Raw genomic sequence first — 26,670 nt, 5'->3', positions numbered from 1 at the left:
GGGGGGGCTGAAGGATGTTTGGGGGGAGCTGAAGGATGTTGGGGAGAGCTGAAGGATGTTGGGGGAGCTGAAGGATGTTGGGGGAGCATGTTGGGGGGGCTGAAGGATGTTGGGGGGAGCTGAAGGATGTTGGGGGAGCTGAAGGATGTTGGGGAGAGCTGAAGGATGTTGGGGGAGCTGAAGGATGTTAGGGAGGACGCTGGGGTGAGCTGAAGAATGTTGGGGAGGACGCTGGGAGGAGCTGAAGGAAGGTGAAGGAAAGGGGCAGCTGAAGGATGTTGGGGGGAGCTGAAGGATGTTGGGGGAGCTGAAGGATGTTGGGGAGGACGCTGGGAGGAGCTGAAGGAAGGTAAGGGGCAGCTGAAGGATGTTGGGGAGGACGCTGGGGGGAGCTGGAGGATGTTGGGTGGATGCTGGGGGCAGCTGAAGGATGTTGGGGAGGACCCTGGGAGGAGCTGAAGGAAGGTAAGGGGCAGCTGAAGGATGTTGGGGAGGACGCTGGGGGGAGCTGGAGGATGTTGGGTGGATGCTGCAGTGGGGAGCAGCCCATAGTAGGGGGGCACTGGGGGAGGACCAGCAATGTTTTAGGGGGTCCCTGCTCTAGCGCCAATGCAAAACATAACACCTGGCTACCAATATATTGGGGGCCCTGGCTACCAATGTCTGTCATGAGTCTGTCATTAACCACAGGTGCCACAGTGCATAATGAAATCCTTAGGGCCACAATATGTCATAAAATGATTGGGGCCACCGTGTCTGTCTTCTGGTGAGCTTTGTGTATGTTATGCTTTTCAGGCGTGGTTTTGTAAAATGGGCCTGTTTGGGGGGGCGTGGCCATAAAGTGGGCGTGACCTAAAAAAATTGCCGCGCTACGCGCAGCAGATATTTTTCTCCCTCCTTCTGCTTTTCAAATGTTGGGAGGTATGCATTGCTTGTCTACATTGTACTAAAGGTTAATATTAGGGTTTTATAGAAAGCAGGGCTTTGCAACACACTTGTAACAATCTTGAACACTGAGTTCTGCGAAACAATCTTTAATCTTGTAGGCAGTTATGAATAATATATAGTGCTAGTTTCACTATGGTCTAAAAAAAAACCAAACTATTTATAAAAATGACCCATTTATTGGAGCTCCCTATAGATGCTCTCAGGCCCAGTTTCAAATGAGGGGTGGGCATGTCCTAAAGGGCCCTATCAGAAGCACAGTCGAATCCACAGCCCTGCAGCCACACAAAGACAGGCTTCAGTTCCCTATCAGGTCAGCCTCGCTACTGCTGATTGGCTCCTATTCTATAGAGTAGTGTGCAGGATGCTGCCAGCCCCCCCCCCCAGCCTGGGAAAAGAGGCAGCAGGAAGTGGAAAAGATGGGCGGGACTTGTAGGATCTTGTGGCCATGTTCAATAAATCAGCCCAAAACACTAAATTTTAGAGCACATTCATTCTAGATTTAGATGAGTACAATTTATTGGCAAAATATTGTTTTTAACACAATTACTCCAAGGCTGAAACAGAATACAAATCGTAAATGCTGTGAATGGGACTGCTCAAAGAACAGGGGCATGATCATAACATCCCTGAAAAAATCTCACTGCCACATGCGGCCCCAGGCGTAACATTCTAGCAAAACCCTTGCAAATTCCCAAAACCTTCATCATATAATTATTGCGACGAAAGAAAACAAACAGCCAATCGCCATTCACTTCCCCGCTCCATACAATAACCTGCCCACTCCTTACGTTCTTGCTCTACCAGACGCTACTAAATAGCGAGGCGGGCCGAAGTACTGACCAATCAATAGGACAGACTCAAGTTTCAGCCAATTAGCGCGTCCTACACAGGCGGGACTGTTCGCTGCCCTATGAGCGGAAAGCTTTCGGTGTCTCTGTGTCAAGCCGGTGCATGGTCATTGTGCTGCCATCATGATACTTATGCTGTCCGAGATGTCCGTAGAAAGTCAGATTTTCTACTCGGTGCTATTATTTTCATGGATCGTATACACATGGGAGGCCTACCTTGCTAGTAGGCAGGTGAGTAACTGGGCTTGCTGGGCGGGGTAGAATTATCACTAGAGGAGGCCTCATTGTTAGAGAGGGCGGTGATCAAGGCGGTGTGGCATAGAGGAATCAGTTACTAGCGCAATCTTTTAATTGAAACTAGCGATATATATTTACATGCGAATACGCCGTCATACAAGATCGAGGCCCCCAGAACTGAATGTACTGACATAGTTTAGTCTGAACACAATGTCACGTTCCTTTTCAGACTCCTATCCTGTAACAGCTGCCATACTAGCCCCTATATTGCAAAGTAGGGCTGCCAAAAGGTAGATCGGGATCTGCTTTAAGTCTTAAACTGGTGATCAGTAGATATTATTAACTTGGGTGTTGTCTGCAAACAGATCCATATGACTATAATCCTGTTTGCTTCAAATTATGTATTTTTATCAAGCACATGACCAGGAGTTGTTTGTTTAAATGTTCTCATAAAACTGTGGCAGAACCTTTACAGTTGTGTAGTGGTGCCAGGTTCTCATGGGATGGCATCACTGTTAGTAGCCTTATTGATAACGTTATTGGTGATTTGCCAGGGCCAGCATAAGGAAGGGATCTTAAAATGTAAGGTAATGAGAGATCTCTGGCTCTACTCTGTACCTCTTGAGGTGCAACCTAAATAGACCTTGCATCTTCCTAGGTGATGGGCTCATACTAGGTACAGATTCCTGCCAATCAGAAGTCAGTCTGCCAGTCCATCCTGGTGAGCAACATGTTGCTCATGAGCCACTGCGTGGGGATCACTGGTATACATAAACTGATTTAGATGTTTTTACATTCATCTATGGAACTGATAAAATAAAATGCTCCAGAATCTGGCAATGTCCTTCCCATTCTTCATTTTTGACATTTACAGGGTAAAATGGAGACCTTTCCTTGCATGTGATAATTTACTGTCTTGGGGTGAATGCATTTAAAATGCAAAAAAAACAAAAACGTTTTTATTGTGTAGCTGTGTTTTAGTAGATTGTCAGCTTGCTGTTCCAAATAATGGAAAGACACTTTATCTGAAAAAAATCTACATTCCAAGCCTTGGTAAAAATACACCTTATCAAAGACTACAAAATCATTTCCGAATTTCCCTTCTCACAGTGCACCTGGAAATATTGTGCAAGTCACCCTTTGCCTGTTAGGGTGGTAGGGCTGTATTCTGTATTTCCTGTCCATGTGAATGTTGCTGTTATAGAGATTTGCAAGCCTTCAACTTTAAAATGGAAAGCAAAAAAGATAATAATTTAATTCTTTTTTCAGAGGAAGATATATCGTACCACAACTCATGTACCGGCCGAACTTGGAAACATTATGGATGCAGAAACATTTGAAAAGTCTCGACTCTATCAACTGGATAAAAGCACCTTCAGCTTTTGGTCTGGACTGTATTCTGAGGCAGAGGGCACAGTATGTAATAAACAATATTCCATAATAAGATTAAGAATAATAATTATAATAATCCGGTGCGTATGGCATAATACTCGCTAGGGCTATTTTCTGGCAAAAATAATATTGTTTCCCACAACCAGAGCGAAGGCTCTATTATCAGTAGCTATTTTCAACGCAACTTTCTAACCTATTTTAAGCAATAAGGCCCAAAAAAACACCAAATTACCTTCCTTTTCCCTGATATTTTCTTCTTGCCTCTGTGTTTTGCTGGTGGCACTCACTCATTTAATGCTATAAGTGCATCCAGGAGCTCAGAAAGAGATGGATGAGGCATGTTAGGGACGTGCCTTTCTGATAAAATATAATATATATTACATACATAGTATACATTTGATCTTTGGAGGCTACTGAGCAAGAACAGCAGTCAGCATATTGAACAAATAAAGGCATGATAGGAGCAGTGAGTTACAGACTTACTGTAGGTGCCACAAGTATTAGCCTTGATACATTGGCAAGATGAAATATAATTTTTCAGGCAGCAAACACCTTTAGCGCTTTTATATGTATTGAAATAAAAACAGGAATTTGAGACCTCTTTGGCAGTAATTGGGCCTCCTCCTAATCTGAATTCAGATATGTCATCTTCATGATTTTAATTGCTACACATTTCTTTCTGTTGGCAACATTGCTAATATGACTTCAGAAAGGGAAAAGATACATTGACCTGAAGGAGGGAAACGCAATAAACCATAATAAAATTATATTTATAGGACAAGGAAAGGGTAATACACTTGGGGGTGCCAATATATTGGGCACCACCATTGAATTACACCACTAACATTTTTTCCCTGGGTCATTACACTTGTTTGAGGAAAAAAATTGCACCAGTTCAGGGATGTTTTTAATTAAGTGGCTCTCCTGACAGTGATCCATACATGCAGAATTTAAAAAACACTGGCAAATTATATCTAATGCCAGATAAGAAAAACATACATGTATCCTTCACATTGCCAAATAATTCCCTGTTCAACTCATGATAAAAACTGTATCTGTAAATGTCCAGTGGATCATATGTTTTTTTTTTTTTTAAATGGTCTCTTTTTTTATGGTCTCTTCAAGGTACTTCCTTTTTTTGTTAGAAAAGGATTCCTGTTAATGGCTTATATTGCATATATGTAACAAGTATCTTATGGGCATAATATTAAGAACCTCTTTAAAAGGAAACCTAAAACAAAATTGAAAGAACTATGCATAAACAGCTCTTCTTCCATAATTGAAGAACATGTGGATGTGGTATATATTATTAAAATAGCCAGTAAAGGACTAATCATAGCTCATCGAGGTTATCATATTGAACATGTCCAATTATTATTACAATTACATAGTTAAACAATTCTAATTCTAACTTAAACAAATAATTCACTCTTTTTCAATAATTGTGTTTTCCTCTGTTATGATAAAACAAAACCTTGTACACCTTGTGTCACATTGGTGACAAAACAATTATCTTGGGTTTGTTTAGGCTACTGTCACATGGGGCAGTGGAGAAAACACCTGATCTGTACAATGGTTTGTACTTATGCATTTTTGCACAGAAATCTGCTCAGTTTTTCTGCACCCAGGAGCAGTAGATTTAAAGGAGAAGGAAAGTCACTTTTCTATTTTACTGCCAATAGATTAGCCACATTAGTGCCATCTAGAAGAATATATTTATTCTGCATAAAGCTTTAGCATACTTGAGTAAACAGCCCTAGAAGCCCCCTTTGTTTGTTTAAGATAGCAGCTGCCATTTTAGCTTACTCTCCATAGCTTCCTGCTATGGAACACTCACCCTCTCTCTTTAAGATAAAACTCAGATGCTACCTTCTGGAGCACCAAAACATTATTTTGCCCAGTCCTGCGCTTAAGGGCAAATGCCCATACCTAGTGCACTCTTACATTCCAATTTGTGCCTGTATGTTACCCAACCACTTAGTCTGTAAGCTCTACGGGGCAGGGACCTCCTTCCTACTGTGTCTCATACCACATGGCACTTATTCCCCTGTGTATTTATACTTATTTATTGTATTTATTTATTATAACAATTGACCTCCCTGTGTGTAATTCTGTATATTGTAAAATTGTACAGCGCTGCGTACACTTGTGGCGCTTTATAAATAAAGTTATACATACATACATACATACATACATACATACATTCTGATGGGAGGGGGAGTGAGTTCTTATGAATTCTTATGGGGTGGGGGAGCAGGAGAAGGGAGAGAGGAGATAGCTGCGTAGACTCTGGCCCTGGGTATTAAGGTTTTCTGAGAGGGGAAGTCAGATACTGAAGAACATGTTTACAAAAAAGAGACAAGAAATCCTGTGTTTATTTTTATAGAGGACTCAGTGCAGCTTTTCTATGAGTGCTTATGGTTGTATTTACATAGACCTTTCTGATAAAGCTTACTTAGTTTTTACCTTTCCTTCTCCTTTAAGGTATCACGATCCAAATTACATTAAAAAAAAAACCTGGTCCCTTAGCCTTTCACATAATAGATCTTATGACTGTATTATCCCTTAGCCTGTCACATAATAGATCCTATGACTGTATTATTAGTATAATTTATTAAGAACTAACATATGACACAGCACCATACAATCAACTCAGGAGAACCCAAACAGTGTTACAGACAAAAACAAGTGCAAATGATGAAATAAGCATGAATAAAGACATAGGACCGTCCTGCCCATATGAGTTACAATCTAAAGCTTAGCGAACAAATGATAGAAGAGGAATGGGTTTGTGGCAGTGTTACATACCATATAGGATTATGCTATATACACTTGAGCATTTGCCTTATAGTGATTCTGCACCAAGGACCCTGTACTATATTCATTAAAAACCATATTACAGCCACACTGGGTATTTTTTGCCAATTAACTAGAATATGATGTGCCGGGGGCCTTTTGTTTTGCTGTTTATTTAATAGTGCTGGAGCCATAAATCTGGGTGTTAAACTGCTACAATAAGACAGCTTCAGCACAGAAGTGCTGTGAATGCTCCTTAAGAACTATTTTAATACTCTTCACATTATGGCAGTGGGAACTGACCCATAATGCAGTCCGTAGCATTTTGAAACCACATACCACTGACTCATTATGCCCTGCAGCTGTGTTGTTTTTTTATATACAGTTATCGTTTTATTACTTTTTATTATGTTCACCTTTATAGTAATGTTGGAGATGAACCTCATTCAAGCAACTTTTCATTTGGTCTCCATAATTTACCTGTTTGGGTTTTGAATTAAGATGATGCTATTTTATTTATCTTTGTGGGAGGGCCATATATCCTCTTATATACTAAACAGTCCTACACAATCCTTTTTATTAATGTTACAATATGTATGTTTAAAATATTATGTATGAGTGTAACCATTTAATTTATTATTTTCAGCTTATCCTTCTCCTAGGGGGAATACCATTCCTTTGGAATATTGCTGAGCAAATGTTGTATCGTGCTGGCTTCAGTGCAGAATATGAGGTAGGTATGTTATTCCCAAAGAAAATAGATATCAATTTTTATTTATATTATAATACATATTCATAATTATTATTCTTAATCTGTATTTTAACTTTAGACATTTTTGTTGTTATTGAGTTACTTAAGTTATACAGGGATAAATTGTTTTGAAATCCTAATTTTATATAACTTTTGTAAAACTTCAATATACACTTAATTAAGCACAAGCCCCATAGATGGGACTTATTTTGGATTCACTTTGTTAGTGCTCTTCCCTCCACTTTCTGAAATACTGACTTTACCAGAGTTTCTGCACAGTAGAATGCAGAAAAGAAGCATAGATTATATATCACAATTGTGTTCTGTGAAATTAGCCTTTGTATACATTCTACTTAAATAACCTTTTCTTCTGTGGTTACTGTAGAAATGCATATTATTAAAAGCTTTTTTCCCTTTACTCTTTTAGATTATTCATTCCTTGGTGTTTTTGCTGCTTGCCACATTGTTTAGTGCATTTACTGGCCTTCCATGGAGTCTCTATAATACTTTTGTCATAGAAGAACGTCATGGGTTCAATCAACAGGTATTGTGTTTGAATATGAAGCAAATAAGAAATAAAATATTGCCATAATAGTCACCTTGACTGAAACTTTGGGCCTCCCCTGGCCAAAGGGAATCCAAAGGGGACTCAGTGTTAGCTCATGGTATATATCTGTGGATATGTGTGACATTATGACCCCAGTCACTCAAACCTCACTAGTGCTTGATGGGTGGGTGAATGTAATTACAGGTGTTACCTTTTGGGCTGCCTTACACAGTACTATAACGCATCAATACCCATAAAGACGGTATATCCCAAATCAAAACCTACAAATCAAAACACACATTTATTACACCTGTAGAGTGTCAAAATGTTAACATTCTACATATTTAATACATTTGTATTAATTGGTGTATGACCCCAGTCATTTCATTTAATTGAGTGTGCAGGAGACTCGCATTAATGCAGATACTTTTGAGGCACTTTTTGAATAATAGTTATTCATGTTTTCATTGAAGACGACGGCTTGTAAAAATTCAGCATACTTATAAAAAGAAGGTTTTTAAGGGGGTTGAAGGGATGGGATATTTTAAAATTACGTTGTTTTATAATGAAATGTAATCATTAGAAGTTATAGTTATATAATTATTAAAATGACTTAGTAAAGCTGTCTCACAATCTGAGCTCTATGCATAAGATGTTCTAAGAATGCACCATATTTTTAATTGCAATAAGCCACAAGGACAGCTCTCAGCTGTGAGGAGTAGTTATGTGTAGTTATGTGCTCCCAACCCAAATATTACCTGATCTGCTGCTGTCATTATTATTTATATACCTGCGCTTGACCCACCCATCAATGATGACACCCAAGGGGGGCAGGGCAGGTGAAACTATATAAGTAAGCCAATTGCAGTCATCTGGGCATTTTGACACACAGTAATTCGTAAAATGTGCTGACCCGGGCTGAAACTGCCATCCTGTGGGAAAACGCCATCACTGGTGAGGAGCTCTATATGGATCATTGGCTTAATATAACTAACAAGATTATAGCTTGTTAACTGATAGATTTGCTATAAATGAGATGAAAATGTTTGGCCTGAATGAATGTTGCCTTGGCTAACATTTATTTGTAAGGGGGCTTAAGACATCTTGCAATAAGTTAAATACATGTAGGCATTATTGTTTTGTTTATTTTGTTTTTTCAAAAATAATTTTGATGCAATATATTTTCTTTATGCACAGACCCTAGGCTTTTTCTTTAAAGATGCTGTGAAGAAGTTCTTGGTTACACAATGTATTCTCCTCCCAGTTGCATCTCTTCTGCTGTACATCATCAAAATGGGTGGCGATTATTTCTTCATCTATGCTTGGCTCTTTACCCTAGTGGTTTCTCTGGTGAGATAACTAGTTATTACATATATAGACATTTTGGTTTTTGATTATTCATGTAGTTCTTGCTCACAGTTTCTACCTACTTCTCTTCCTACAGGTCCTTGTAACAATATATGCAGATTATATTGCACCTTTATTTGATAAATTTACACCACTGCCAGAAGGAGATTTAAAAGAATCAATTGAAAATATGGCAAAAAGCATTGACTTTCCCCTGACTAAAGTATATGTTGTTGAAGGTAAACTTATTTTTTTTCTGTTACTATGGTATTTGGTATGTTTTAAAAGAAAGAAAAGAGCAAGAACTGCCTTCTTCTTAAACAGCATCTAATGATGTTTAGGGTAGAAATCATGTACTGAAACAGATCTCCAGCACTCATCAAGTATGTTAAAATGTTTGTAAGCAGTACAATTGTGCTGACAGACCCAACTCGGCAAATCCACAAAAGCAAAATGCTGCAACACTCCAGGCTAAATATAACTGCATTTATTTCCAAAGTAATCCAATGATACATTCTCAACACGGGGTATTTAAAAGAGCTTGCACAAGTCATGATCCAAGTTAGTGCAGCAAATCACAGGCATAGATACAGAGTACCAATCCGGTAACACAGTTAGCAAAATTATTGACCATTAAAGCGGGGAACACACACCCATTATTGAGGTCATACACTGTGTGCACTCCTCCCAGCTTTGAAGTCTAAATTAAAAAAGAAAAACTTTAAAGTATAAAAAAACGTTGAAAGAAAGACACAAAGGGCACTTAAACATCCTAATAAATTAATCCGCTATATAGCAGAAGTAGAAATTCCATTATTTTTACTTTTGCTATATAGTGAATTTATTAATCAGGATGTTTAGTTGCCCTATACGGCACATTTATTTTCACTATGGCTTTTTATGTTTGTTTATATTCTGTGCAAAACCACAGAGAACAATTAGTCTAAGATTTAATCTACACTATGTACAAATACATTTTTGTTAGGTGATTTTTTAAGAAATAAACCAAATTGTATTTCAAGTGAAGCTGGCAGTCAGTTTGTGATTATAATACCAAATGCTATGAATTATTGAAAATGAGTGTACAAAATATTTGCATATATCTTTTTTAAAGAAGAAGGAAAGGTAAAAACAAAGTAAGCTTTATCATAAAGGTCTATTTAAAAACAGCCATAAACACTTACAGAACTGCTGCTCTGAGTCCTTCTGGATACATGATCTTCTGTGTCAGACTTCTTTCTCTCCAAAAAAAAATCCTTCAGGGCATGACACGAGCCTGCTCGCTTTGCTCCTTTCTTCCCCCTCCCTTCTACTCCACCCCCTCCCATCTCTGCTGTAATCTGAGTTGAGTGCTGTTCCCTGCCTGAACCCTGCTGCATTGTGCGTCAAAACACATGGCAATTGTGCTCTAAATTACACTTATTTAGAACTCTCTCAAATGGCCACACACTCTCCTGTACAAGGTATTTTTGAATTCTTTGTTGCCCACAGGAGAGGTATTTTTACATTGGCAACATAAACAGTGAGCCATTGCCCATAAACAGTGAAACAGACCTTCCATAGCTTTCAATCTTAACATTGTAATCTGATAATTGGTCAAACTGCACACACATAAAATGTGCAAAATAAAAACTAAAGGATGGGGATAAAGGTTGAAGGGAATAATAGCATTAAAGTGTTGTCTCAGAACAGCTTTGAAATTATGTAAATGAAAGAATCCATCAGCACTGTGTAGGGATATATTTGGTAAACCAGAATTATATTTATGGTGATGGGCTTGTCTTGCTTTGCAGGTTCAAAACGTTCCTCACATAGCAATGCATACTTCTATGGTTTCTTCAAGAACAAACGGATTGTTTTATTTGATACCCTTTTGGAGGACTACTCACCGCTAAACAAAGAAGGCACAGAGGACACATCAGGGAATGAGAACACTGAACTAAAAGCAAAAGTCAAAGTAAGGGGACTAATTTGTTTGCCATGTCACAACACTGAAATTTATGTTGTGTGTGTTATTATAGGGTTTTACTATAAAGGCACTGACACACACAAGGGCTAATTTACATCTGCAGACACAGTGGGACACACACAAGGGCTAATTTACATCTGCAGACACAGTGGGCAACTTGCACTTTTCTCCACAGTGAGTTGCGTCTAAAACCATTTTATTAAAGGCGCTAAATGAAATGTGTCCAAATGCTCTCTACGCACTTCCATGTAGTCAGCAACGATCAGTTCTTCCTGCCTTCTGTTCCAGCTGCTACAGCTATTGATGCACTGCAGTGTGTGAACCTTGCCTTGCAGTTACCATCCCCTCCTTGAGCAGGTGGTAGGTTCAATAGAAGCAGCACACATGTGGCTAAAGAATCGGGCGCAGACGTCATGCGCATGCTGAACACCAGTAATGATGCCAGGCAGACTGCAAAAATATTTGGCAAAACGCAATGGAAGTTGCATTCATTTTGACAACTTAGATGCAGTTGCAGTAGATGTAGCGTAGTGTAGTTGACTCTTCACAATTCGGGAATGCACCCTACAGTGTTGTCTCCACTGAAGTAGATTAGTCAAAGACTGTTTATCTCCCGCCAACCCCATCTTGTTTATGCACAGGCATCGGGTCAGTCTGAGGTGAAAAAACTTAATGGTGATAAAATGAACTTTTTGCACGATTATTAGCTCCTATGTATCTGATAAGGGCAGGAAATATAAATAAACAGTATTTGGTCACTTAAAATGTAACTGCTAGAACTGACATAAAGATTTTAATATATAGATTTCTTAGTAACTATGGCCACCATACATACTTTGATAAAGACTCAATTTTAATCAATCATAATCAATGTACTGCCTGTTAAAATACCATAGGATAGAGTATTGTATTGGTTATAAATATTTAACTTCTTTGTGACTATGACTAAATACTATTGTTTTTACACAACCCCAAGCAGAATCTTAACAAGAAGCAAGGTTGCAACAATCAAGAGGTTCTTGCTGTACTGGGCCATGAGTTGGGACACTGGAAACTAGGGCATACTGTCAAGAATATAGTTATTAGCCAGGTACGTATATTGAGTAAACAGAATAAAACATTTAAATTATGCTTTAATATAGCAGAAAAAGCTAACTTTCAAGTATCTAATCAACTACTAACTATTCAACGCAGGGCATATCTCCGTTCTAGGAGTTGTGCCTCTGACCTTAACTTACAGGCACTTTGCTCCTATAAATGTATTGTTGAGCCAATTAGAGATTCAGCTGTGCTAGCACAGAACCATCCTCTACTGCAGTGGTTCTCAACCTTCCTAATGCCCACGACCCTTTAATACAGTTCCTCGTGTTGTGGTGACCCCCAGCCATAAAATTGTTCCTAAGACCATCGGAAATATGTGTTTTCTGATGGTCTTAGGCGACCCCTGTGTTGTTCGACCCCCAAAGGGGTCCCGACCCACAGGTTGAGAACCGGTGCTCTACTGCATCATTTCATTTAGACTTTGGAAATATTTAAATTATTATGAGTCTGTAATTATATTTTTCCTAGTTTATATGAAGGTGCCAGTAGATTTGTATAAACTGTCATTGTCTCTCGGGCTAACTTCTTACAGTATGTCTTGTCATCTCCCATAGTCCTCCTTTTGTGTTAAAATCCTCTAGAAACAAATAAGTGGGGTGGCATGCATAATGCACAAATAAAGAGGTACATATGCTTATAAGAAGGAAAGGTTTTCATCAGATCTCACCCGTAGTATAGTTGGGCCCAGGTGCTCATGCCCCAGATACATGGATACATCACAAACATCAATAGGCAGGCACTCCTGGGATTTTAATAGAAAGAATGGCAGAGGTTCACAAAAAGTGAAGTAAAATCACAGTATATTTATTAAACTAACACATGATACAGCAAGCCTTACGCGTTTCGTACCTCACGGTACTTAATCATAGGCAGCCTATGATTAAGTACGGTGAGGTACGAAACGCGCAAGGCTTGTGATTTTACTTCACTTTTTGTGAACCTCTGCCATTCTTTCTATTGAAATCCTGGAGTGCCTTCCTATTGATGTTTGTGATGTATCCATGATGGCATGCATAATGGCTTCGTAGAACTTGGTAGAGGAAAAATTCGGATTGGAAAACGAACATTTTGCGACTTTTTCGTATTTTTTGCGACTTTTTTCGTAGCCATTATGAATTGCGCAAATTGTCGCGACTTTTTCGTAGCCATTACGATTTGCTCGTATATTGTCGCAACTTTTTCGTATTGAGCGCTCGTAAACGGTGGGCAAACCTTTCAGGCATGATTTTGGAAGCCTCCCATAGGACTCAATGGCACTCTGCAGCTCCAACCTGGCCCAAGGAAAGTCACGATACTGAAGCTTGAATAAATCCGAAACTTTCGTACTCGGCGCGACGGCTACGAAAAAGTCGCGACAATTCGCACAAATCGTAATGGCTACGAAAAAGTCGCGACAATTTACGAAAAAATCGCAAAATACCGATCATTACGAAAAAAACGCATTCGGACGCTTTTCGGACGTTCATGGATTAGTAAATGTGCCCCTTAGAGTGTGCTGTTGGCTCTGTCAGTAAGCAATAAGTCCCTTTATCCCTTATGCTGGCTAGAGGACTCACCGGTGGGATAGCATTTGCAGGAGATTAGTCAACTGTGGTAGAGCTTATATGTTATTGCAACTGTAAAAATGTTTTTTATATATTTTAAAGTGCTTTATTTAAATAAGTATAGCAACTCCCTTTCTTCTACCAGAATAAAAAAAAAAATGGCCCCCTGATTAAATTGACCCTAGTGCCCGTGTTGATGTAAATGATTAAAAATATTTGTATGTTGTTTAATAGCTCTTCCGGTGTAAAATCAGCAAAGGTTAGAATGTGAATGGAGTGAAAAGCATACATTAGAAAAAATATTTACAGGGGAAATCTTTTTTAAGTAAACGTCTCAGATCAAAAAAAAAACCAGGATGCATCTGATACATATAATTTGTTAATGTATTGTTCTTTCCCACAGGTGAATTCTTTTTTGTGTTTTTTCCTTTTTGCTGTGCTAATCGGTCGTAAAGAACTGTTTGCAGCATTTGGATTTTACAACACTCAACCAACTCTTATAGGTCTAATGATCATTTTTCAGTTTATCTTCTCCCCTTACAATGAGGTAAGTGATGATATGATGATAAACGATTGACTGTCTCAAATTATAGAAGAAAGTTTTTTTGGGCAACACCAGAACAAATTTATGATTTTGGCAGTGTAAGCCCTGCTGTTTTGTGAACTGCTAAAGCTCATTTACATGGAAGAAGGGGGGCTGGGGGTAGAGCAAGACTTTGCTGTGTCAGTCAGAGAAGGAAGAAAGAATCCAGTGAGTTACCGAAGTTAATTTATTTTTTTTATTCCCCCTTTGGTGGGGGAAGGGGGCTGAGGAGAGAGAGCAGGACTTTAGGGAAGCAGTGCACTGAGGCAACTTCACACATGTATTTGATGAGGGGAATGGTGTTAAAAGAGAGCTGGTGTTTTCCTATATCAATATGGCTGGTAACATTACTATATGGGCACAGGGAGTGGAACCCTGCAGTTGGCTCTGTGGGTCTTTCACTGGAATATATATGTACAATATACATTTTGGGGACGTCAAACTGGTGGACCCCTGGGATGTTAGGATGTTTTATCTTGGTACCTAATGCAATGTGGGAGATCAAAGTGATTTGTTTTTGGTGAATTTTTTAAAGAGTTTTTACCATTTTTCATAGGAACCTACATTCAGAATAGCTTTGATGTTGATAATTAGTACAAAGCCATGCTTACCCACTATTATTATTATTAACATTTATTTATAAAGTGCCAACATATTCCGCAGCGCTGTACAATAAGTGGGTTTCATACATTAAACGATACAAGAGGTGAAGAGAGCCCTGCCTCAAAAAATTGTAGAAACTGTGCTCCATGGTACTTTGTCATAATTGTGTGATTATATACTTACATATTATGGATATAGTTATATAGATAAGGATTCCGCCTATAATAAATAAGCATACTATATACAAATCTTGAAAGTTCCCTGTTGAGTGCAGTGTTGTGTTTATATATGTTGCTTCAAATGCCCAGGCAAGTTGATGCCCTTAGCTCAACTTAGATCAACAAGTTTGTGCATACGAGGTGAACAGCCTTAGTTAGAAGGAGGTTACAGTGCCTGCAGCTGTAGGAAGAATGGTTTGCATTCAGCACAGGGGAGGACTGGACATTTATTACTGGTTTTGTAACATCACAGCAAGGTGTTGGCACTCCCATTCAGCAATGACCTGAACTGACTCTCATAAACATAAACAAGATTTTGGCTTACCTTCATAACAGTATCCACAAAATGGTGCCTGCCTGCTTGCTTTGATTGAGTAATTCCAGTACGGAATTACTCAAGATTTATATTATTTATATAGAGTAAGTAAAGTTTATTTTGCTCAACTAACAATATAGAAAATAATTTGGAGTTATTTCTTAGGGTGACAGGTCCCCTTTAAGATAAAATTAAATGTTTTGATTTTGCATTTCAGATTGTTAATTCTTTTTGTTTTTTGCAGGTTCTTTCCTTCTGCCTGACAGTATTAAGTCGACGATTTGAATTCCAGGCTGATGCATTTGCAAGGAATCTAGGAAAAGCAAAAGACTTGTATTCTGCTCTTATTAAATTAAATAAGGATAATTTGGGCTTTCCTGTATCAGACTGGGTATTTTCAATGTGGCATTATTCCCATCCCCCATTACTTGAAAGACTGCAAGCCTTGAAGGTGGACAAGCAAAACTAATAGTATTAGTGAAGGTTTATACATTTTTTTCATCTGGAAGAAAATACTGCTGTTTTCTTTTTTTCATTTTATTTTTCATTCCATGGAGTAAACGGCATTTAATAAATACAGTTATATCAGCCTTTAAATAAGAAACATTTTTAGAGACCTAGAAAGGGAGGTAAAATTGTACATGACTTTTTCTAAACAAAAAAGCTGATGGTTTTAATTAAAGGAAAATTATTTTGTACCATGGAGCCTTATTTTGCTTATTTCCATACTGAAATCTTCAGTGTCTAGAAGTATGATTTGTAAACTATTGTATGAGGTTCAACTTATTGTTTCCTACTGTGACAGTAAACAGGCATGTTTTATTGTGCTAATTTGTTGTGATAACTTAAATGTGTAACAGTGTGCAAGGCTTAAGATGAATGAACAAGTCATTAGATATGAACAGAATTTCTTTCTGATCTGCCGTTGGATAAGTTATTGCGTTGAACCTCAAATGAAATCTTTTGTTTTGTGTTTTTGTCTGTCAATAAAACATGTTTTGCTTTCGTAAAAAAAAAAAGAATGTAATATAATAATTTAAAATAATTAAGCTTTCAAAGATCAAAGTAAATTTACAAATTGAAGTATTTTACAACAAAAGGAATACAAATAATTTGCAAGTATTTAGACTTTGCAAAACGTGCAGCTTTTCAGTTTTGTTACATTTTTTAAAAAAATTCTTATATAATATCAGCCATGCAATATTTACAATTATCTTGAAAATTGCTGCTCGCTTACTTGTACTTCTAAATGACACTCAAGTTAGGGAATGCCTAAGTGCTTCTAGCCTTCATTTATAAAGAGGTGCTGAACGGGAGCAACAATGCATTCATGGGTTGACTGCAGGTCTCTTATTCCTGAAACAAAGCGCAGAGACATTAAAGGGATACTGACACCAAAAATCATAATGCTTTTTAAACCTCTCATTGCTATATTATTGTATTAGTTTTCTCATTTCAGTGTAAAACTACTTGGCTATTACACTTATATTTCCTGTACTATCCCCTATTTAACTGCCTGAGGGCTCCGCCATGTTTGTGCTGCAAAAGTCGGTTGGTGTTTAAAGCAAGACTTTTTTCTGTCAAATATCTACAGCAGGTCGCAAAAAATTGACCTCTTACAGCAAAGAGTTAGAGGCAGTGGTTTCTCAGAGCAGCGTGCAGGACATTGTTCTGGGCTGTGTCCGGCATTAAAGCATGCCGGTGAAGGGGGGGGGGGTAAGGGGGAAAAAAAAAGCAGGTCCTGTCTATGTCATGTGATGTCAGTGAAGAGATAGATAACAGACAGGGAAAGAAGTGGCAGTCGGGCTGTAAAACAGTCGGGATCAATCTTCAAGGTACTGGCAAAAGCAAAAGTTTAAACAAAAAATGGTCAGCATGACCTATAGCTAACTTTTGATGCACATTATTATTTTGAAAAGTCATTTTTTTGTGTCAGTACCACTTTAAGCAATTAAGTCCAAAAAATACTTTTTTTTTTTTTTTCAAAATCTAGTGACAATAATTTATATTAATAAGGAAAATGATGGGGAGTAGTTCACCAATCTGTTCATGCAATTTTAGGGATGAAAATTAGCATTTATGAAATAACAGATGTTTTTACCACCCAATCACAACCTGCAAAGACATTTTGAAGACATTTTTCAGTCACTATAGAGTTATCTTTTTGTTTTAAATGAGACACACAACCTTGATTTTTCACTTAGCTAATATGATTTAACATGTAAAAGATTGAAGTTAGTGCAGTTTTTAGAATACCCTTTGGATACAGTCTCTCCATAAAAAAAATCTCCTGCACGTTCCCTTTGCTTCACTTCTTCTGCTGAATGTATGAAAGAGTCAGGAAAGCCAACAGCACTTCCTTATTAAAGGACATGTAAACCCCCCACAATTTAATCAGCCTCTTTGAGATCTTTAAATACCTGCCACTCCAGTTGTAAAAAGGTTAATAGTAAGGCTGCAACATCCCCTTAGGCTGATGCCATACGCTCCTACCTGTGCCTGCACTCAAATCGCCATACGCTCCTACCTGTGCCTGTACTCGAATTGCCATACGCTCCTACCTGTGCCTGTACTCGAATTGCCATACGCTCCTACCTGTGCCTGCACTCGAATCGCCATACGCTCCTACCTGTGCCTGCACTTGAATTGCCATACGCTCCTACCTGTGCCTGCACTCGAATCGCCATACGCTCCTACCTGTGCCTGCACTTGAATTGCCATACGCTCCTACCTGTGCCTGCACTCGAATCGCCATACACTCCTACCTGTGCCTGCACTCGAATCGCCATATGCTCCTACCTGTGCCTGCACCCAAATGTATGAAATATGCTTGGGTGTTGGCAAATGTAGCCAAAATATGCATAAAAACGTGAGCCAAGCGTTTTTCAGCTTGCCAAAAATATATGCCATACGCCTGGTGTGGCATCAGCCTAAATCACTTGGGAATTCTTCTCCTATATCCCGCCCAAATCATATCAAAAGAAAAGTAATTTGCTTTCCACTGCTGACTCTTTCCTACTTTCAAATGGGGGTCCCTGACCCCAGCAGCCAAATAACTATTGCTCTGTAAGGCTACAATGTTTTAGAAATTTTCGTTCTATTTAGGCCCTTCTGTATTCATATTCCTGCCTCTGTTTTAAACTGCTGCCTGGTTGCTAGGTTCATTTGCACCCTAACAACCAGATAGCTGCTGAAATTCCAAACTTAAGTTTGGAATTTCAGCATTTTTGGTTATTTTTTGCTCAGCTATTTTTCTACAAAAGTATCTGGATGGTGTTTTAAACCATCCTGGGATAGGTGCCAAAACAGAATTGTATGTGGCAGACAATAGATGTTGCATCTCCACCTCTATTCAAACTCATTTGTTCTGTTTTCACATTCATGGCTTCTTTAACACTTATTTTGAACCAGTCATTCTCCTGGTCTAGAATCTTCAAATGTGTGTCCTTTTTCCTTTAGATGTAGGTACACGGCTCAGTCCTGCCCAGGGGCACTGGCTCATCTGTGCTGCACCATACACTTGTGTAACTGGTGTTTGGTTTTCCCACATACAAGTCAGAGCACTCATCACTGCACTCAGGGGCATTTTTGGCCCCTGAGCCGCCTCCACCCCCTTGGCACTCTGCTCTTACCTTTACAGCGCTGGAGGAGTCTAGTGGGGGCTGCATTGCTAGTGTAGAGAGAGCAACTGCACTGGCAGTTCTGTTTAAAAAGCGGCTTTTTGCCGTCCCTGGTAACTTTGGGGGCGATGCCACCTGAGGCGAGTTTCTTAACCTGACTCCACTGCATGTACAGTGTAATTCCTATGCTTTGTCCATAAGCTCTTTTTCTCGTGCCAGTGTTAATGGAGTTTAGGTAATCCCTATAGACAGGGTCCTATTTTTATATATAGGCACCCAAGGGCCCGTGCCTAGGCATACCCCCCAACTGTCCCGCTTTTCGCGGGACAGTCCCGGTTTTTACAGTGCATCCCGCTGTCCCGGATTGTTCAATGAATGTCCCACATTACGGAAATGCAGAACATTCATTAAACTATCCAGGCCAGCGGGATGCGCTGGCTGCAGCGGAGCGCTCCGACTCCGTCTCTTCTTGCGGCTCCTGCTTCTTATTCGGCTCGTCGTACGGCGGCGACAGGTGTGACGTCACACGTACGCACGGGGCGCAACCTTATAAAAGGTCCTGTCGCCGCCGTACGAGGAGCCTAATAAGGAGCAGGAGCCACAAGAAGTCTATGGGGGCCACTATGTATGGGAGAATTTTCTATTGGAGGTACTCTCTATGGGGGCAATTGGGGGGCTACTGTGTATGGGGGGCTCTGTGTATGCGGGGCACTGTATGGGGGAACACTGTGTAAGGAGGGCTACTGTGTATGGGGGGCACTGTGTAAGGAGGGCTACTGTGTATGGGGGGCTCTGTGTATGGGGGGGCTACTGTGTATGGGGAGTACTGTGTATGGGGGGCACTGTATGGGGGGGACACTGTGTAAGGAGGGCTACTGTGTATGAGGGGCACTCAGGGCTGGATTTTTCTTCTGGGCACCCCGAGGCCGCCCCTGTTGGTGCCCCCCCGTGCGCATGCGCAAACGCTCGCCCCCCCAGTGCGCATGCACGAACGCAGCCGAGAGTGCGCATGCGCTCTTTAAACTCCCATAGGGAGCAGTGGGGAAAGGTCCCGACTGCTCCATATGGGAGCCAAACTTAAAAATTTTCTTGCGGCGGGGCGGCATGCCGCCCCTAAGCTTCTGCCGCCCTAGGCCCGGGCCTTTGTGGCCTCTCCACAAATCCGGGCCTGGGGGCACTGTATGGGGGCATTGTGTATGGGAGGGGGTACTTTCTATGGGGGCACTGTGTATGGGGGCTACTGTCTGTGGGGTAATTGAGGGCATGGTCTATGGGGTCAATTGGGGCACTGTCTATGGGGGGTACTGTTTATGGGGGCAAATGGGGCACTGTGTATGGGGGCACTGTCTATGGGGGTGCTGTCTATTGGGCCATCGTGGGCACTATTTTAAAAATTAATTTTAAAAATGGGGTGTGGCCACAAAGTGGGCGTGGTCAAAAAATTTGCCGCGCTGCACGCGCCAAGTCTTTTTGTCCCTCTTTTCATTTTTCAAATGCTGGGAGGTATGCCTAGGGAGGCAGCTTTATGGTGGCGGCTCTTAGGTGCCTATATATCCTGTAAAATGTTAATAAAAATAAAAAAGCTCCCCAGCCACCACGAGATCAAACCTGTACAAATCCAGTGGCAGAACTGGGGGTGTTGAGGGTGTGAAGGGTGATGTGCGGCTGAAGTGACATCACTTCCACAACCAGAGGGGTATGTTTAGGCCTGGTGCTTGAGGTGGCACTATACCTAAATACAACTTTGCCTCTGGGGGAATTTTAACAATAAAGTGCCCTTTTGCTTAGACAAAGTTCATTAGAAGCAGGCAGATATATAACCCAGTGGTGTAACTATAGGTGGAGCTGACCCTGTGAATGGAGGGGAGCCCAGAGGAAAAGGGGGCTCTCTATAAGGTGAAAGACGCTGCCTTGGGGTTATCTTTGACCAGTCTCTCTCCTTCTCTAACCATATTAATAACACTGCCAAAACCTGCCGCTTTTTCCTCCGCAATATTGCCAAGATACGCCCCTTTCTCTCACAAGCAACAGCTAAAACACTAATCCATGCCCTTATCCTTTCCCGCTTAGATTACTGCAATCTCCTACTAACCGGCCTCCCAGACTCCCACCTCCCTCCCCTGCAATCAATTTTAAACTCTGCTGCCAGGATCCTCCTGCTCTCTCCTAAGAGGGAACCTGTTCAGCCTCAATTAAGCTCTCTAGCATGGCTGCCTGTCAAGCAAAGGATAGCTTACAAAATCCTTCTGCTGACATTCAAAGCCCTTCACTCCTCTGCTCCTCACTACATTTCTTCACTGGTCTCCCTACATGTTCCTGGTCGTCTCCTCCGCTCCTCTCAGAGCCTCCGTCTCTTTACACCATCCACACCCACTGCGCTCTCTCGTCTTAAACCTTTCTATCTCGCTGCTCCTTACCTCTAGAACTCTATCCCTGAATCCCTCCGTAGGGAACGCTCACCCACTCTCTTTAAGAAAAAGCTCAGCTATTACCTTCTGGAGCACTAAAACATTATTTTGCCCAGTCCAGCGCTTAAGGGCAAATGCCCATACCTGGTGCAATCTTACCTTCCAGTTTGTGCCTGTACGTTACCCAACCACTCAGATTGTAAGCTCTACGGGGCAGGAACCTCCTTCCTACTGTCCTATATACTTATATATATACATATATGTATTTATTTATTATATCACTTGTCCTCCCTGTGTGTAATTTTGTATTCTGTAAGACTGTACAGCGCTGCGTACCCTTGTGGCGCTTTATAAATAAAGTTATACATACAAAATTGCTGAAAAACCGAGTAAGCAAAGAAAACATTGTCCTCCCCGTCGGGGAATCGAACCCCGGTCTCCCGCGTGACAGGCGGGGATACTTACCACTATACTAACGAGGATTAGACAAGGACAAGATTTGTTACGTAGGCTAATATAGCCTTTCCTATTGAACATCAAACTATAACATATTCAATTCTAGTCAACCTTATTTCCAAATAGCATTGGTTTCACCCAGTTCCTAATAATACAAATGGATGTGAGCAACACCACATCTCCACACGCTCCTCCCTGTGCCAATTTACAAAAGAAAATTATATATATCATATATTTATTTCATTGTTTATAAACGTCGCGCCACTTGTTTCTTCTCTCCCTATATAAAGAATCAAGTGGTCCTAAAAAACAATTGGATTGCCTTCTATTAAGATTCAACGTCATCGACACTTGAAAATAAAGAGCGCTCTCTAATTTTCATGGCGCGCCCTCTAATGGCCATTTATTTAAGCTGCATCTCATATACTTTTGCTTTCAGGTAAAAAAACACGCATCATTTAATCTCGGTTTCGCTGCACTCAAGCCCCAAATGATTAGCCACTCAAGGTTCAAGTTTTTTTAATTTAAGCCCCAATGATACACAGCTCGACAATATCTTTGCGGGATAATGAAGGAAACTGACATTCGTCATAGTTTTTTGTATGACCAATCAAGAGAAGCGGGCCCTTGTTACGTCACTTTAGTCCCACCCCTTTAGAACAGGAAGTAAAGGAATGGTGTGCGTCGGGAAGCGTGTGGCGGTCCAATGACATTGCTCTAGGTGAGTATACGTTCTAAGGTACTGTAAATCCTATATGCGTTTTGGAGCAGATAGGCGTAAAGAAGTTCCGTTACAACGCGGCCCTTTGATAGAGTAACATCTCAACTCCAGCTGAGGGTCCGGTGATGGGATTTTTATCCCAATATATGTTGTACGTTTTATTTATGTAGTTATAATTGCGTTCCAAACACATTTAGGTTACGCGACATTTATCTACGTTATTTTTGTTTGTTAAGGTCTGTAACTCCAATATGGAGGATGCAACTTTCACTTACTAACTGTAAGAACAATAAAAGACGCGAATAAATGTGTTTTTATTACTGATTACTTTAGGTAGTTTTTATATTGAGTTGTTGCTGTGGGAACTGGGTGCCCGAGGGGTGTGGTCATCAGCCTTTTAAACCCTCCCGATTTATCCTGAGTTACCTGGTTTTGAAAAGCCTTTCCTGGGTCCCCCTTCACTACACCTAATTCTTCACTGGTTTTCCAGTTTCTCCGTTGAGTTCACTGCGCACATGCGCAGTAGGCAGCCAGTCATGACGTGAGTTTGTGCAGTAAGCCATTCAGTGGCTCTAAAGCCCTCCTTATACAGTGACCTCAACTCCTGTGACTTCATAAGTGAACAGCAACAGTATCTAGAGCAGGGATCCCCAACCTTTCTTACTCATGAGCCACAGTCAAATGTTAAAAGACTTGGAGAGCAACACAAGCACCATAAACGTTCATGGAGGTGCCAAATAAGGGCTAAGATTGGCTATTAGGGAGCCTCTATGCACACTATTAGCTTACAGAGGGCTTTATTTGGTAGGAAATCTTGTTTTTATTCAACCTAAACTTGCCCCCAAGTCAGGAATTCAAAAATAACTACCTGGTTTGGGGGCACTGAGAGCAATATTCAAGGGGCTGGGGAGCTGCATGTTGCTCACGAGCCACTGGTTGGGGAACACTGATCTAGAGTGTATCAAAATGTTGCCATACAAGGAAGTCTGTGGAGCTCTTGAACAGAGTGGGGACCTTAATAAAATCCCATGGAAGGCTGCATATGTCCCGCTGGGTCTCTTGTTGTTTGCCCCTAAGTAGTCTATTTGCAGAACAAGTAGTACCCTGCACTTAAGCTGCAAAACAGAGTAACTTTTAGCCAAAGGGAGCCCCTGGAGTAGTAGGGCCACGACAGCAAAATTAGGTAACTTTTACTTATGTGCCCTAAAGCCAGTGTCGGACTGGCCCACCAGGATACCAGGAAAACTCTCAGTGGGCCCAGGTGTCAGTGGGCCCTCCTGCTCCTGGCCATTTGGCCTGTTTCATGGTCATTCCCTATTTCTGAATGAGAAGAAAGAGGAGAAATAGATGGAAGAATAGATGCTAGCATGTAAATAAAAGAGACTAGGAGAAAAAAGAGGTTGGGTGAGGAAAGGAGGAAAAATAATTTGGGGAGTGGGCCCAGGGTCTAAGGTTTTCTGGTGGGCCCCTGGGGTCCCAGTCTGACACTGCCTAAAGCATTAATTGTGTGTGGTATTAGACATTTTGGGAACATGTATCATGGTGATTTCTTGGCTGTTAGTGTTGTGTATTCAAACAAATAATAGTGTTTATAAATAAATCTTCAAATCTACCAATGATTCATCTGTGACTGTATTCTCTGAAAATTGCATTTGCAGCATACTTTTTTTAATAACATGTAAGAAAAATAATTAGACTAGAATTCAGAAAAGGGGATCAGCTAGTTCTGTATTTATTTATTTATTTTTTTACTAAATTGTTCAACCATTGCCTAGTGTGTGGGGCCCATTAGCAACCAGTTCTGAGATGAAATGGAATTGGGTTTCTCCCCAAGGACAATTTATAGGTTTTATCATCTGTGCATAGTACTGTGTGAAAAACAGTAGGAATCCCAGGGGAAAAAAAACATGTTTTCTCCTAAAATTTGAGATCTGAGCAGCAGGTATACAGCCAGTTTACCTGCTGCTCAGATCCCAACTACAGATTGGATTTGCTATAAAACCTAGCAGGTGAGTTCAGTTTATAAGGTATTCCATAAAAATTGAAATTTTTAGGAATGAAGCATTTCTGACAAAGTTTTTTGTTGGTGAATTAACACATTTATTACAGCATTTCTTGCTTTGACAAACATTTTGTAGTGCTGAAATATAACACCCTTTGAATCCCATTAAGCTGGAATTAATTTTTAACAATTTCTTTAACTTGTCCACATTAATTTTATAACCATCCATTTTTCCATTAAAAAACATTTACCTAAAAATCAGCCCTAGGTTTCTGTCTTAGGATATCTACTGTGTGGCGTACACATGAGGGTCTCTCAGTTTTTTCATTTGGGATGTGTACGATGATTGCATGAGCCTTTCCATTAATAATTCAGTTGTACAGGCATTAAAACCATAAATAGTGATATGTTGAGTTTATGTCACCCATATAAGAATATTATGAATCACAAAGGGACTCGATGACCAAATTCATGTGGCTGCACACTAAGACCTTTTGCACAAGTCATAGACCTCAAAGGTTTTTTGTGCAGTTTGCATTAGCAGGAAGATCTTTCATAAGTCCTATTTATTGCTGTTAATAACAGTCTGTATTTTTTTTATTATATTCAGGATACAGCTGGCATAGTGTTGGGAGCAAATTTCAAGAAGCAAATTATTTTGGAGGTAACTCTCCTATAAACCGTTTGCCATGTGGCCTGTTCTGTGGGCAGCAGCAAGGACCTATGCTCCATATATTACTTTTCCTGTGGCATTTGTAGTAGGAGCGGTTGGTTACCAACTGGAGTGGTTTATCCGTGGGACCCCAGAACAGCCTGTGGAAGAACTGAGTATTCTAGAAAAAAGAGAGGAGAGGACTCTGCAGGAGACGATGGGGAAGGATGTTACACAGGTTTTAAGTCTAAAGGAGAAGCTGGAATTTACACCAAAAGCTGTACTGAACCGCAACAGACAAGAGAAGAGTTAGGAATAGGCTTTTGGACCTCTTAAACCCATTTCTGATTTGCAACATGAAATGCATTAACTCTTGCCACTGGGACTCTGTGAATGAAAAATGCAGTTAAATAAATCATAATGGAGATATTTTTGATTATTTCTGATACTTATTAACCAAGTTATTCTCCAGATCAGTGGTTTTCAAGTTGTAACATGTGAGCGGAAGTCATGATTTTAAAGATGTTGTGTATGGGGGAAAAAATGATTGTATTTTTGGAAGAAATGGAACTGCAACGATACAATTGTTTGTGCAATCATTGTTTTTTTTTCCTGTGTTTAGCCAGGAATAATCTGCAAAGATTCAGAGACGTGGAAAGATTTTTGAACATAGTAAACCACAGCACAACTTAATTATTACAGTCTAATACATCTTCATCCATTAAACATGTAATTGCATTATTTTATAGGGCATGCAAATAGTACAGTTATAGTAAGATATAGTGGGATTGCATTATCAAACATTTGAATTTTTTCCAGAAGACACTCATTGTGTTAGATAAAGCAGCGTTGACTAAATGTTTACTGTTTGGCCATGTGAATATACCTACTAATGCCCCAAAATGGGAATCCTGTTTCTTTAAATTCTGGATGGATGTGGAAGCATTGTAAATGGACTGGAAACACTTTAACTGACAACCGGAGAAATTAAAGAATAATGTCTAAGTTCATACAGTACATACAGAATTCACATTTTAAAATTGCATCCACATATAGTACACTTAATTGGTGTGTTTTCAATGTTTTAGAGCCACTACCTTAAAGTGACAATAGAGAGGTAAGGATCCCTGTGAATACAGAATTCAGTACAAGTTCCCAGGTTTATGATTTCCATAAATTATTTTTTTCTACTACATCGACAATATAATTATCACTTAAACATTTTTTTTTAGATATTTTTGCACTTGGTCTGCTGGTTGAAATGCTAGGATAGGATATCATTTTAGCTTAGTGTTCTTTGTAAACAAGAAGGCTAAAAATGTTGCTTGAAGAGTACATGGCTCAATGTTTTCATTGTATGGAATTTGTATTTAAACCACCAGATGGAACTGTTGTAACAATATTTCACGAGTGTTGCTCATTATTATTTTTAGCAACTATTTTTAAAGGACAGTAAAATCTAATAGTTCTTAAACATCCCTAAACATGCATATTAACTACAAATAGAGAAAGAGGGTTAAAAATGAGGTAGGAGGTAAGAGATATGAGCACCACAAAATGATAAACAATGGAAAAATGGTTAGCACAGTAGGCTAAATGAGTGTAAGCATC

The 26,670-nt window shown here is 39.9% G+C and overlaps 2 protein-coding genes and 1 non-coding gene across 5 annotated transcripts; 2 read left to right on the top strand and 1 right to left on the bottom strand.

Annotated features, from left to right (window-relative positions):
• The first annotated feature begins 1,778 nt into the window (after positions 1 to 1,778).
• On the top strand, positions 1,779 to 16,219 carry zmpste24 (zinc metallopeptidase STE24). 2 transcript variants are annotated; one of them, XM_012957049.3, is made up of 10 exons: positions 1,779 to 2,027; positions 3,303 to 3,449; positions 6,868 to 6,954; positions 7,400 to 7,516; positions 8,717 to 8,869; positions 8,964 to 9,105; positions 10,660 to 10,823; positions 11,815 to 11,925; positions 13,884 to 14,027; positions 15,445 to 16,219. In XM_012957049.3, the coding sequence occupies exons 1-10, from the start codon at positions 1,920 to 1,922 to the stop codon at positions 15,667 to 15,669; spliced, it is 1,398 nt and encodes a 465-aa protein (XP_012812503.1). In that variant the 5' UTR covers positions 1,779 to 1,919; the 3' UTR covers positions 15,670 to 16,219.
• Positions 16,220 to 21,638: 5,419 nt separating this feature from the next.
• trnad-guc lies at positions 21,639 to 21,710 on the bottom strand. Its single transcript has one exon. It is a non-coding gene; the product is annotated as a tRNA-Asp (tRNA).
• Positions 21,711 to 22,322: 612 nt separating this feature from the next.
• smim12 (small integral membrane protein 12) lies at positions 22,323 to 26,461 on the top strand. Of its 2 annotated transcripts, none has more exon segments than NM_001016019.2 (2): positions 22,323 to 22,405; positions 25,018 to 26,461. In NM_001016019.2, a coding segment is annotated over 1 exon segment (276 nt). In that variant the 5' UTR covers positions 22,323 to 22,405; positions 25,018 to 25,096; the 3' UTR covers positions 25,373 to 26,461.
• Positions 26,462 to 26,670: the final 209 nt, after the last annotated feature.

This window comes from Xenopus tropicalis, chromosome 2 (assembly GCF_000004195.4).
Source record: "Xenopus tropicalis strain Nigerian chromosome 2, UCB_Xtro_10.0, whole genome shotgun sequence".
Lineage (NCBI taxonomy): Eukaryota > Metazoa > Chordata > Amphibia > Anura > Pipidae > Xenopus > Xenopus tropicalis.
Note: the sequence above shows the minus strand (reverse complement) of the source record. Positions and strands in the feature narration are given on the sequence as shown.

Coding starts and splice junctions, on each gene's coding strand:
- smim12 (XM_018093872.2), top strand. CDS start 25,097: ATGTGGCCTGTTCTGTGGGCAGCAGCAAGGACCTATGCTCCATATATT.
- zmpste24 (XM_012957049.3), top strand. CDS start 1,920: ATGATACTTATGCTGTCCGAGATGTCCGTAGAAAGTCAGATTTTCTAC. Junction 10,824..11,814: donor AACTAAAAGCAAAAGTCAAA/GTAAGGGGACTA, acceptor AACCCCAAGCAG/AATCTTAACAAGAAGCAAGG. Junction 11,926..13,883: donor AGAATATAGTTATTAGCCAG/GTACGTATATTG, acceptor TCTTTCCCACAG/GTGAATTCTTTTTTGTGTTT.